General features: G+C 36.5%; 1 protein-coding gene across 43 annotated transcripts in view; it reads left to right on the top strand.

Moving 5' to 3' along the window:
* Window positions 1-13,080, top strand: part of NRXN3 (neurexin 3) — an 898,188-nt gene that overhangs the window by 758,649 nt on the left and 126,459 nt on the right. For all 43 annotated transcript variants that reach the window (XR_011903710.1, XR_011903709.1, XR_011903708.1 and 40 more), the window contains one exon: window positions 10,252-10,423. Coding sequence is in view for 39 of the 43 variants with exons in the window: in XM_072337914.1 (XP_072194015.1) it covers window positions 10,252-10,423 (172 nt within the window). In the remaining 4 variants the exon portion in view is untranslated. The remainder of the gene's footprint in view (window positions 1-10,251; window positions 10,424-13,080) is intronic.

Raw genomic sequence — 13,080 nt, 5'->3', positions numbered from 1 at the left:
CTAATTCCAGATGAGAAACTCACACTCTTTATTGAGAAGAAAAGGTATAAATAAATTAAAATAAGGCTCAATTTGGACATTTGTTTAAAGTTTTAATATATTCCACTGAAACTGATTTTATGTTTCTGTTCTAGAAAATTGGATAAAAAAATTTATGACTAAAATCATAAGAATATTTCTCATGTTGTAATTTTTTCCATATCTTCTTTGAAAGAAGGGGAAGGATAAAAAATAAAGACAAAATGGAAGCAAGAGTAATATGCCTTTCATTTCTCTACAGGAAAACCAAGCACAATAAAACAGTATAATCTGTTTTCTTTGAAATCTTAGATATTGTCACGGAGTTATCTAGATCTATGTCTGTGACAGGGGGGTAGTAGGCCCGTGGGCCCCCTGATCCCAAAAATGGGAAGGGGAAGGAGGTAGGGAGATGGGAGCTTGGCTCAAGGAAACAAACAGAGCAGCAGCAACGATCTAAGGAAGAAAACTTACTTTACTAAGTATGTTATCGGAATGAAAGGTAAAACAATATAATACAATCTAATTGAAACTGAGGCTAATAAATCAAGTAAAATAAGAGAGAGAGAGAGAGGTTTCCAAAGATCGAGAAGCCTACTTTGATATTGAAGGTGCACAGCTTGGAAGCACATCCATGCCTGTTGCCAGGCAGTGAGAGAGAGAGCGATCCACTTCCGTGACGTATTTCCCTCTCTGACTGTGAGGTCCTCTGGGACGTGTAGTTCTTCACTGTGTTCCACATCATGTTATGATGGGGAAAACCAATAGCAAAAATTACAAAACCATGACAGATATTTATCTTACAAAAAAACCCTGAAATACTGAAACAGCTGTTGTGCTCCCTGAAGCTTCTGATCATTGATGGATGGTTTCCTTTCAAGCACTGGGACAATTCTCTGCTAGTGTGTGAGATCTGAGGGTAAGAAGTTCTGAAACTTTAAGAGCCCTGCCTTAGGAATTTGCTGTGCATTGGACTGTCATTTGTATCCCTCTGTTTATGGGATTGTAATTAAGTTAACTTGTGTTCTAGTGTGAAAAAAGAACATTACAATATCATGATACAGAGCCACAGTCTGCTTGTTTTATCCACTCCTGAAGCTATAATATTGGTTACTCCTGCATGCAGACTGGTGTTATTTGTATTGCCTAGAGCTTCTTTCGCTTACGTCGTGTAGTGCACTCTTGTATGTTACCAGAGCGTAACTGATGTATGGTTGATCTGCATAAACTTATTCATATTACTCACTCCCCCCAAAAAGCGATATTCGTTTTCTGAAGTAAAGTCTTCGATGATTTTACATTGTGATGAGATACAAAGCAATTTATGGATAATGATGTTTATTCAGTGGAGCAATGAGATTCCACTGAGACTAACAGGAATATTGCAGAAAGCAGGCACAGCCTATGTTGTATTTTTCTACTCTTCTTTCTTCTGTATCAGGAGAAAAAATAGAACATAAGATGGTTACAAATACATGGTACAAATGCCAGCTTTCCTTATTTTCTTTTTCTGTTCTGTTCATATCTATCTTTTTTTTTTTTTTTTTTTTTTTTTTTTTTTGTTGGTTCATCATGTTTTGTTATACTGCAGAATAATATATTTTGGATACTGATGTTTATTGTCTTTAGATGCTTTTATTTGTCTCTTAAAGCCCTAGGAGTTAAATTCTTATATTTCTGCTGTATTTATTTTCAATTTGGCATTGTTAATGTTTCTAGTGAGTTGGCTGATAGTTGCTCTTTAGTTGATAGTTGAAGATCATAGTCTATCTGTGGCATAGGTATAGCAGATGCATTTGAAGGGATCTGGATTCTGACTTTTTACACTATTATGAATGGCCATAAACAAACCTATCTCTAAGGTTGAGAAAATGAGTCATTTTTAATGACCCATTTGATATTAGCTTATCAACAGGAGAGTCATTAAATCCAGCCTCACATCTTCTGATGTAAACATTCAGAAATTGTATCACATAGATACAATATCAGTTGTATCTGGAGATGGTCAAAACATTCTGAAATTTCCTGCAGACTCCAGAGAAACCTTTTCCTGTTTTTCAGTGCAGCTGAGATGGTCTCACATGAAGAGGATTAAAGTTGTCAAAAAGAAAAATAGAAAAAAATGGGGGAATCTTCTGGGAGGAGAAATAGGCCAAACTGTTATGTTCATATGAGAGGAAAGATTGTACAGGATCGGTATTTAAACCATTCAAGAGAAGAAGAAATTGTATTAAACCAGTACTATTTTGGAACTTAGATCACAGCTTTGCCAGAAACTGAGCTTTTGGCCTTAATGGCAGTAGTGGCAGAATGACTGTGTGATGTAGAGAGCATCCTGTGATTCTTCAAATCCTGGGATACAGGAAAATGGTATATCTTTACTGTTGAGGCTGTAACAGAAGTCTTAGCCAAGGGACAACTGATAGTTGCCTCCATCTTACGCTTCTGTATATCCCGCCTACTCACCAACCGAAGCACCCAAATGACTGTTTTCTGATGCATCTGATTATTATGGTTATGGTAAGGCTTTCAAGGCAAAGCAATATTCATAGTATTTTATGAGACTTCCACCCAGGTAGTCTGGATGCATCAGTAATTCATGGAAAGATTACTGACTCTTAGACCTTATCAGTTAAACCTTCCTGACTCCCTTTGTGCTGCAGGCAGAAATAAAAGGTAAATAGTAGGAATGGAAATGGAATCCTAGAAATCTTAGTAAGGTATAGAGGTGATGAAACTTGGAAGGTGGCCAATAGTTTGGTCTGTCATGTTTGTTATCCACCATACTCCTTTGGTGTTACTTCCTTTTATAAGTAGTCTGCTCTATTTGACTTTCAAGTCCGAACTCTCATGCCATTTGCTGCCAGTACTGTCCTCTATCTTTGTGAAGAACAGCCACAGACAACAGCTGTAATAGCTGGCCAGAGATATCCATTGCCATTATCTCTCCTTCAGTTTGTATTCCACACAATCAACCTGTTGCAATTTAATTGACTCTTCCAATCAGCTCTCTGGGTAGATAATTTGTGTGGAAGGAGGAATGACTGCAGGCCCGCTCCCCAGCCTCTCACAGGAAAAAAAAAAAAAAAAAAAAAAAAAAAAAAAAAAAAAAGATAAAATAAGGGACATCTTTTATTTCTCTCAGCTAAATGGCTTCTCTTTAAAATTTGATTTCTCAAGGCTATGGTATTTTGTGCTGAGCATACAGCATCAAGCAAAATCTTTTTTCAAATCTGGGTCCCCTGTACAACTTTCTCCCGAATGTCAGGGATTGTCCTATTAATTTCATTAGCATGCTGACAAAATAGCGAGTGAGGAGAGCACTGTTCTTCTGCTTGAGTAATATTTACAGAGTGTGGCCAAGCCACAGAGCGCTGGACAAAGGCAAGAAAATTTCTGCTTCCAGTATGCAAGTACAAACAGTATATTCTAAATCACAGTAGTCCAGTAGCTATAATTCTATTGACTGTTTCAGTTCTCTCATAAAAACTTTGTCTTCTCCCATAAAAACTCTGTCTTAGTCATAAGATAGATACCTGTGATCTGCTCCTATCCAACATACTACAAAGTCATTTTGTGATCCTTGTGTCTAGGTCTCAGTTACTTCGTGCTCTCCCAACATCTGCCTAGCACTTGCCCCAAAGGAATCTCTGAGATTCCTTTTCTATTTTTATTTCAGATACAGGATATCCTTGCAACATGAGATACAAAGAAATAGTTCTGTTCACAGAAACAGGCTTCCCAATGCGTGAGTGATAACTTTCTGTACTGATCTCACCTCCCATGCCCTGACACATTTTTATCACAGTGTTCTTAATGATAACTACAGCAATATATGAATAGGAGATCTGAAAGTAGTCCTTCATCTTTTCTTGCAGGCCTAAAGAAACATAACTTCATTCCACAGAAAATAATGTGAGCAAGTGATTGGTCACGCAGTGAAGGAAACTAAATCAGGAGTCGCAGCCTCACATCTAATTCTCTTGTATTTCTTTCTTACCAATTTTAGTGTAGAACAATCTAGACAATTTCTAAGGGCAGCTGTAGTTGCAGTAGGTTTAGGCTCTCAGCACAGCTCTAAAAAAGCAGTTTCCTTACTGTATTGACGATCACATCTTGTAATTTGTGGTTTTTTTGTTTGTTTTTTTTAGAAGGTAAAGAGGAGAAAATCTATGAAAAATATATAGGAACTGACATTAATCAGCTCTCTACTCTCTTCACACCTACTTTGTCAAAAAAAAAAAAAAAAGTGCTGGGAATACTTAAACTTTATGTGAAAATAGTTTGGTCAGGTTTGAATTTGACATCGGGAATTCTTATTTAACCAGAGAAGTACAATCTTGGCAAGGCTGTGTGGCTGATACCTCATTTTAAGCAGCTTTACAGCAAGTGAATTTTATAACAAAAATTGTATGCATATGGCAAATCATAGAGGTTCCAGAGGTTTCCAGAGGTTCATCTTGATTTTGATTCATGAAAATTCACATTTTTTGTCTATAGGAAAATTCACTCTTTGTATAAAATACTGCTCCCACATAGATTCAGGAGCAAGCTATTGACTTTTGGTGAAGATGAACATAAAAAAGCCAAGTGCCCTTTCCAGGGCAGATTGAACAGCCTAGAAATGAGCACCAAAGAGTTCTGGACACAGAGATCCCACAACAGTGTATCATGGAAAAACACTCACTGAACTAGACATAAAAGGTACCAAGGAAAATGGGAGCACTCTACATGAATAGACTTAGTAGTATATCCTGTGCACATAGAAAATCGGAATGTTTGAAATATTCTGTGGTAGTAATGCCAATGTAAATGGTAGGTTACTGGCTTAAGAACTAGAGGGCCTTTTAATTATTTTTTCTCTTCCTGTCACTTCTGTTTCCTGTGAAGTTTTGGCAAGTACTTTTATTTCTGCTTTCTAGTATGCAAAATGCAGGTAGTACTGGTGGTCTTTGTGAGATGTGTTCAAAAGAAGTCTATCTTCTCTATCGCCATTACTTTCCAATACTGCACTGTTCCGTACCAAGTACTGCTGTGTTACAGAAAGTTGGTAAATTTTGTAGATAATTGTTTTGGAAATTTTCATTAGAAATACAAATATAGTACTTGTACAGTTGAATACTGGAGTGCTCACATACTGTTCATGCATAATATTATCTCTTTTCTACTCCCAATTCAAAACTGGAAGAGCTTTCTGCTGGAGTCTAGCCACACTACACCTTCTTTAAAATCATTTTGCAGCTTAAAAAAAGTAAGCTTTGAAAAGCTAGAAATAACATTTTAGAAAATCCAGGAACTGTTTGTGTCTACATATACCCTTATTTTCTTCATTATCTTGTCTGTTTGGAAAGGCGTATTGAACCTTAGAACTCTGCTCTTGTCTAGGAAAGAAGAATACTGCTGTGTTTACAACATGCTGTTGATTTTATAAATAGTTGACAAAATCTTTTATGTTATTTTTTAAAGAAATATACAGCATAGACCCTGGATGCATTAAACTCTATCAGACATCAATACATAAACACTCAGAAAAGGGAAAATACAATGATATTATAGTGCTGTGTAATTAAATACTTTTAAGCATGCACTTCTGGAACTCTTTGAAACCCTACAATACTGTTAATGACTGAGGTTAAAATAGAATTTACAAGCATGCTCTAGGCAAAACAAATTTTAAATTGATTAATTATGTCCAAATCTTCCTCAGTCTTTGCACTTCTGTGTCTTCTCTTCTTGGGCTAATTGGATGGTGGCAAGTTGATTTTTCTCATCACCTTTCCTGTCAGGCAGCAATGTCCTTTCTTAATGCCATCGTCCTGACAAGTGCTCATTTTCTATGGGTTATGGATTGAGACAGACAGCTCTGATTGCTGTTACAGAGTGTGTGATAGATGCTGCATCCTCAGACATCAAACAATTGTATCGAGTCTCGTGATAAAGAAGCCTGGTAGTTACAGTATGCAGTTTATTTTATGCTTCTGGTAAGTATCATATCTTTGTACTGTATTTTTGTAACTGACACTTCAGCTTCTGTCAGAGTAAATTTTTGGCAGTGTTACCCAGTGGATTAACAGTCCAATAAAGACACTGTGAGATGGATGGAGATGTTTTATCCTGGAAGATCTCTGCTTCTGTGCAGGTTTCTTGTTCTTGTGTCCTTCTAAAATCTGACTTCCCACTACAGACTTTTCCTCATTAAGTGCACATAACATTTTTAGAAGCTAGTGAAATTTTACATGACTCTACAGGGCCTGTTTTGATCAGCTGACTTTCACAATGCAGGAGAAGGGGTACGCCTTTGATTAATTTAAGATTAAAATACAACACATGGTGTGTATTGTCTCGATCATTTAGAAAAATCAAAACTGATATCAGCGTTCAGAATGGTTTCTGATTTTTTTTCCTCTAGTCCAGCATCGTATCTGAAAGGTGTTGTTTCTCAACAATTTCCAGAATATGCTATTAGTATTTTGAAAACACACAGGCAGTCTGTTTAATCCTAATTAAAGTTGGAGTTCATACCATCATGTAGGGCAGGCTTTTGCGATGCATATTATAAGCTTAGGGAACAAATTAACCATCTGAAGTATGTATTTTCCAGTGAAATGATGGACAGATATCGCTTTAATAATTCATTTTGCATTCTGTTTACTTAAGAAATGCCTTGTTTTCATCATGTTGTTAATTTCTGTTTCCTTACTTGCATTGTGACATCCCTACACAAGGAAAACATAATGGTCTCATGGCTGAAGGTTTCACCCGCTTTCTAATAACAATTATTTTCCTCCAATTTTGTGACCCGAAAACACTGGTATAAATTTTACATTGTATTTTGATGCCAGGTGATTAGCTAGCAGTGCACTAATACTTTCATGGGTCAGAGGAAGAAAGGATTAAATCCTTTGAGTGTTGAATAGCACAAAAAACAAGCCTTCTCTTAAAAGAAACTGGAAATGCCCATGTTCCCCAGTTTGAAGAAATTAACTTAGGCAAGCTTAGGAAGGGTCCCAGTCATGGTAAGGTTGTGATGATATTATGTATCAGATAATCTGATATTTGTACAACTACAAGATCTGGAGGCACATTGGATACCAGAGTTCTACTGTGGTAGATACCATACAAATGTACTGCATGGTAAGCCAGTGGCTTTGTAATCTAGAAAGACAAATCAAATGGCTTGTTGAAGGTAGAACTGGTCAGCAGTAATAATAGGAAACAAATCTTTTCAGCTGTGTACTGACTGGATTGCTTCTCTGAGTAAGTTAAAATTTCAAAACGTCTCAGGCTTTGTTTATGATATCAGCTTTCAAAAAAATTCCTGAGCTTAATTTTATTTATATTGTATACTAGTTACCTAAAAGCAGTGATGTATAAAGTTCCTGACAAGTGGCAAATTATCTGGGTTGGGGTCAGTTGGCAATCCCAGAAAGATGAAGCTGGAACTTTGTCATCTGCTCTAGCACTGTCTTGCTCTAAGGCAGAGCTGTATACACAAGCCTGACCCCAGCAGATGTTCAGCAAAGCCACACTTCAAAACTTTCAGTAGAAAAGATTGGGTTATCATTAAACTTTGCCAATTTCAGCATTTTCCTGCTTTATAAAATGCTTAAGAATTGGCAACAACCTTCAAAAAATTCTTACTTGATCACAGTCTACCAAGGCATTTATAGAAGCATGATGCTAGAAGCTTTTCAACATAAATGGTAAAAATTAAAATAAATAGTTACAATCTGCTTTTAAGGACCTACTGGACAGGGTATTATATTCACACTGTTGTGTCCAACAGTTCATGACTGACTTTCCTCCCATGAATTTATATATTTCTGAATGTATCTTAAACATCCAACACATACTGTGAGAGTGAGTTGCACAATTCAGTTATGCACTATCTCAGAATGTACTTCCTTTGAAGAAATTTTATTACCAAATGATTTTAGTGAATATTCGTAGTTCTTCCAGTTACTAAAATAATAATGATGTTTTTGTTTTATACATACAGTTTCAGATTTGATATTTTTTTAGAACCTTCTGTATTTCTTCTGTTACTGTTACTGAGGGAGCTTGTAAAGCTTTGTTTACTGTATACCAAAATTCAAGTCAAAGGTAGACCAGTAACTTCTAACAGAGATTTTCCTTTTCTATGCTGTTTCATTTCTTTACAGTTCATGACATTTCCCTTACCTTTTTGACTGTGTTCAGAACTGGCCCAGTCTTATCAAAGAAGTAACTGAAAAGACTCAGCTGTAATGACTGTTCCGTCAGCTATTAATATTCAGATCACAATTGCATGTTGATCTAAAATATATTCCTTAGTTTAAAAAAAGATCAATTCTGACAAGATATACAGTCTCATATAAAATTTTAGAGCAGGCTAGATTAAAACATTTGTCCTTTTTAGCCTTATAAATTATGTATCTGTGAGAATTGCTTCTTTTAAAAACCATGACCCCTAAGAGTAATAATTTCTATTTATTTTGTCCTGTATATGGATTGCTTTTTGTGGATACATAGGTTCATAATGAGGATTTAGAGAATCAGGTTTGACATTTTGAAGCAGCAACAAGAAGTATAAAACAATAGTTGATCTACTGCTTATAATATTTCTCAAAAATCTGCCAAAATTAAGTGACACGTATACATCCTTTCACCTCGATAATGTTTTTTCTTTTTCTTGCATCAGTAAGGGTCCTGTGTTCTTCTACAGGATTTCTATTGATCCATATAGATGCAGTGCAGAGTAGGATTTGTCTTACTGCCTGGTGTTCTCTTGGTTTTTGAAACAAAATGCTTTCTACACACAGGGAACAGTTATATGCTTTCAGTCTGAATTATTTGACTTTCAGTTTAATAAAAAGATGGCTGAAAGGTGGAGACTAAAAGCATTATGTTTTGTTCTATCCTGGTGTTTGGAACAGAACTATTTTCATGACAAGCTCCTGGTCAGTCCAAGTATGAATATCAAGATCTGGTAAAGTCATGCTTCTGTAAAACTCAGAAAGTTGTGAGAAACAGTGCTGGAAGAGGGACTGCATAGAGCTGGAGAAGGCATTCAGTTAGTGCAAGTGATGTGTTTTATACAATTTTCTGCATTTTTCAGTTGAAGTAAAATGCTGTGCTACTTTTAGGAAGGCTGTATTTCCATGACTGTGAGAGAGTGAGTGGCATTCTGTTTAGGGTAGAACCCTAATTTGCTCACTTCCCTTGTTTCTAGCAGCTTGAGGGTATCACTGACTGTAGTCCTCTGCTTCCAGAATCTTTTTTATTTCCCAGTTTTTCCTCTCACCCATGGGCTATCTTTGCCTCTTTTATGAGTGTTTCTCCTGGGAAAAGAGAATGGTAAAAGACACTCTCTCCTTTTCCTTAAAGGGGAGGTTGCAAATGCTTTCTCCTTCTTCAGCTAGGTTTAGTTGAATTTCTCACAGTTCATTAGAAAAATATGAATGCAGTCACTCCAGTCCTTTGAAGGTCTGGGGCATTTTCCATTTGGTTTAGGAGCAATTAGTTTCCCTCAAATGGCCAAAGCTGGTTAGTACATTTTTGCTCATTTCTTATTCTGCCCTTTGTGTAAATGCATTCATTCTGCTGATTCCCATGGTTATTTGTTTTATGGGCGAGGTTGTTTGTTCCATTTTGTTTTTGTGCTTGTGAAACAGTTAGGATACAACCTGCATGTGGCTGTATTTCAGATAGCAATTGAACAAGAAACTACTAATCAGTGGAACTGTTGTTCAAGTAACTATTCACATCTCCTTGGTTTTACTGCCTGATTGCTTAACTGTACTCTGTAATAGTGAAGAGAACAAACAAGTCTCTATGTTCAGGTGAAAGCTGCAAAGAAGAGTGTGGAAGACAATGTTAGCCTTGAAGCAGAGCCAATAAAATGTATCTTGACTAAGTTCAAAATGATATTTGTGTGCCTCCGGTGGCGCAGCGGTAGAATTCCCGTTTGCAACACCAGGGGGCCCGGGTTCGAATCCCCTGCTGTGGAGCAGGGGGTAGAAGTGCCGCTCTGCTACACAGAGGGCTCGAATCCCGGGAGTTGGACTCGATGATCTCTAAGGTCCCTTTCAACTCGCACAATACTATGATATGATGATATTTCTGTGTATTCTTCAGTGCTATCTAGCTGCACAAGAACCCATTAGAGATTTATAGGGCTGGAACATTCTCCTAAGAACAAGAAATTTGCAAGCTTTTTTTTTTTTTTTTTCCCCATTTTTTCTTTCATTTCAGGAACAAGGCAAGATTGGTGTAGTCTTCAATATTGGCACGGTGGATATCTCTATTAAAGAGGAAAGCACACCTGTGAATGATGGCAAATACCATGTGGTGCGCTTTACCAGGAATGGCGGCAATGCTACCCTTCAAGTTGACAGTTGGCCAGTGAATGAACACTATCCAACAGGTACATGCTTTTTCTGTTTTTCTGTTTTTTCTGTCTACCCATATTTACAAAATAACATTTAACAATGGCTGGTTACTATATCAATCTTTGTGGTTTCATCTCAGTATCAAACTGACCAGTTCTGTCTTCTGGAAAACATGGGGTTGGTCTTTTATAACTGTATGGTATGATACATATAGATTTTGCTATTATGGAGGTCTCTAAGTGACTCTTGGTTCTGCAGAGAGTAAAAACAAAAAGAAAAAACAAACAAAAAACACCTCGACTACAAACTTGGTTTTGCTACTTGTGATATTCTCGCTAGTTAAGAGAGAAAAGCTTTGAATGCACTTTGCAAGAAGAAGAGGTGGATTTAGCTACCCCCAAGATACAGATTATGTAGGGACACAGCTGAACTGTAAGGAATGTGGGAAACTAAGTTGCAAATACTTGAATGAACCTTATGCTTGCTGCAATTTTTCATCACCTGATTTTCACTCTCTTTTAGGTTTGCACTTAAATAGGGGTTGACACAAAATCTAGACATAGCTGGCAACTCTCAGTTAACTTTAGGTCAAAATACAGTGCAGCAATTCAGTACCTCTTGGAAAGTCATCACCCCAGGCCCACCAGGAATACTGAACAAGCGGTTTTTGAATCACTGTCTTATGTGTTATCACACCACTGGGGATACACAGCCATGTTGCCAAGTTAAAAGATTAAGCTCACCCCCAGTGAAAAACAGGCTGCTGTACATAATGTTGACAGGGCATAAAACAGCTGAGATGTGGTGATGGAGATAATTACTAATAGCAGAAGAAACACAGGGAAACGCTTCCAAGTGTAGCCACATTCATCTTGTTCACACTGTGTTGTTTAAGGTCAAATGATGATCATCTTGTTGCTTCCAAGTATTCAGTGTAAGCAACTTCCAGTTCTTTCTTTCTATATCATACATTACTGATCTGGAATAGAAGATGGAAAAAAATTACTGATAGACACAAGCCCTGAATACCCAATATCCTCAAACACTAATAAATTATTCCAAAGGGATAATTTCATCTCTTCTATTCAATCGTAAAGTGCATGGGGAAGTTTTTACTGCAAGTGATATTACTTCATATTCAGCAATTCTCTTTTAGTGTGTTGATGCTGTATATTCAAACGATTACACTTTAATAATTGAAACAATTGCTTTCTAAGAAAATAATGACAAGCAGGCTGAGTGAGATTCTAGCTCTACTATCCGTTGGTAAGAAAAGGTAGGGTGGCTGTAGGTGCTCAAATTGAGCATCTTTCTTCTGCTCCTTTCTTCAGTTGTTTTATGGTAAAATACCTCTGACCAATTGCCAACCAATTATAGACAATAAAAATCCCATGAATATGCTCTCTTATTACTTGCTGTAGTAAGTCCTTCCTGCAAAGAAACAAAACATTCAGCCATTGCTTCAGGGATGTTTTTTTCTTAAAAAAAAAAAAAAGGGGGAAAAGAAATCACATGCAGAGAATACCTCAGTACCCTCTGTGTTTGTCTTGATTAAAGTAGTCCTGCATTTTCTTTAGAAGGTATATGGTTTAATAGAATCAGCACTGGTCTTATGTCTGGCCGAGAATTAAGTATATGCAGTTGTACCCCAAAGGAAAAGAACACCTTTATATACCAGACGTCATTTCCTTTCCATGCAGGTGTTTCACTTTCTGGCACTTCATAGGTGTAGTATTTTCAACATGTCCTCATGAAAATAGGGCTTTGGGGATCCTATTTTGTGTGTGTTTGTATCCTTCATTTTTTCAGTTAATTTTAAAAAATTTTGGCCAAATTCTGGCAGAAGGAACAATAGACTTTTAAAAAGAAAAAAATATATTCAAGTCCAACATGGCTAGTGAAAATAGCCAATGGAAGAGTGCACTATCCTGATTCTTCCAGGCGAAAGGATTGTGGTTTGATCTCACTTTGTGTTAAAAGCCTGAATATTCCTATATGATCGATAGATATAAAAATATTTTTAATGTCTCTTTGTGAAAAGCTTAAATGAGAGAATGGCTACAAGAAGCTGCACCTCATTAGTTCAATTTTCTACGTAATTGATGGTTTAGAAGACAACTGAGCAAACCAAACATTCATGTAATATTTTTCATGTAGAGAATAAACAAATTTGCAGACTCTCAGCTTCGGAGTGAGATCTGTGGTTAAGCTGATCTGAACTAATTTAGTGTGTCTCAGCTACAGAATACTGAAATTGCAACTCATATTCAGCTTGTGTATTAATATTCAATTCTGGAAGAGACAATTTTTTGTAGTGTTTTAAAAAAGAAACTTATTTGTGGCACATACATGTTTGACATGCTGTGATGTCTGTAATACGAACAATTTAATGTGTGCATAACTTTCTGCATGGTGTTGCAGCTGTGTTCATGAATTTGTCAAACTAGCAAAAGTTTCTTTGTCATCACATGTGGTGGCAGCAGAGTGGAATTCTTAATGATGTTTCTATGCTCCTCTCTGAGTTTTATTAGTTCTTGAAGGATTATAAATTAAATTCATAATTACTTGCTCAATGGAAAGTGCAAATAAATGTGTGATGCTCATAAAACGAGCAAAGAGAAAGAATATTGGCTTTCCTTAAAACACTGTATTCAGTTAAATTGAAATTAAAGAAACAACGGAGAGAAAGATT

Source organism: Excalfactoria chinensis, chromosome 5, assembly GCF_039878825.1.
Source record: "Excalfactoria chinensis isolate bCotChi1 chromosome 5, bCotChi1.hap2, whole genome shotgun sequence".
Classification (NCBI taxonomy): Eukaryota; Metazoa; Chordata; class Aves; order Galliformes; family Phasianidae; genus Excalfactoria; species Excalfactoria chinensis.
Note: the sequence above shows the minus strand (reverse complement) of the source record. Positions and strands in the feature narration are given on the sequence as shown.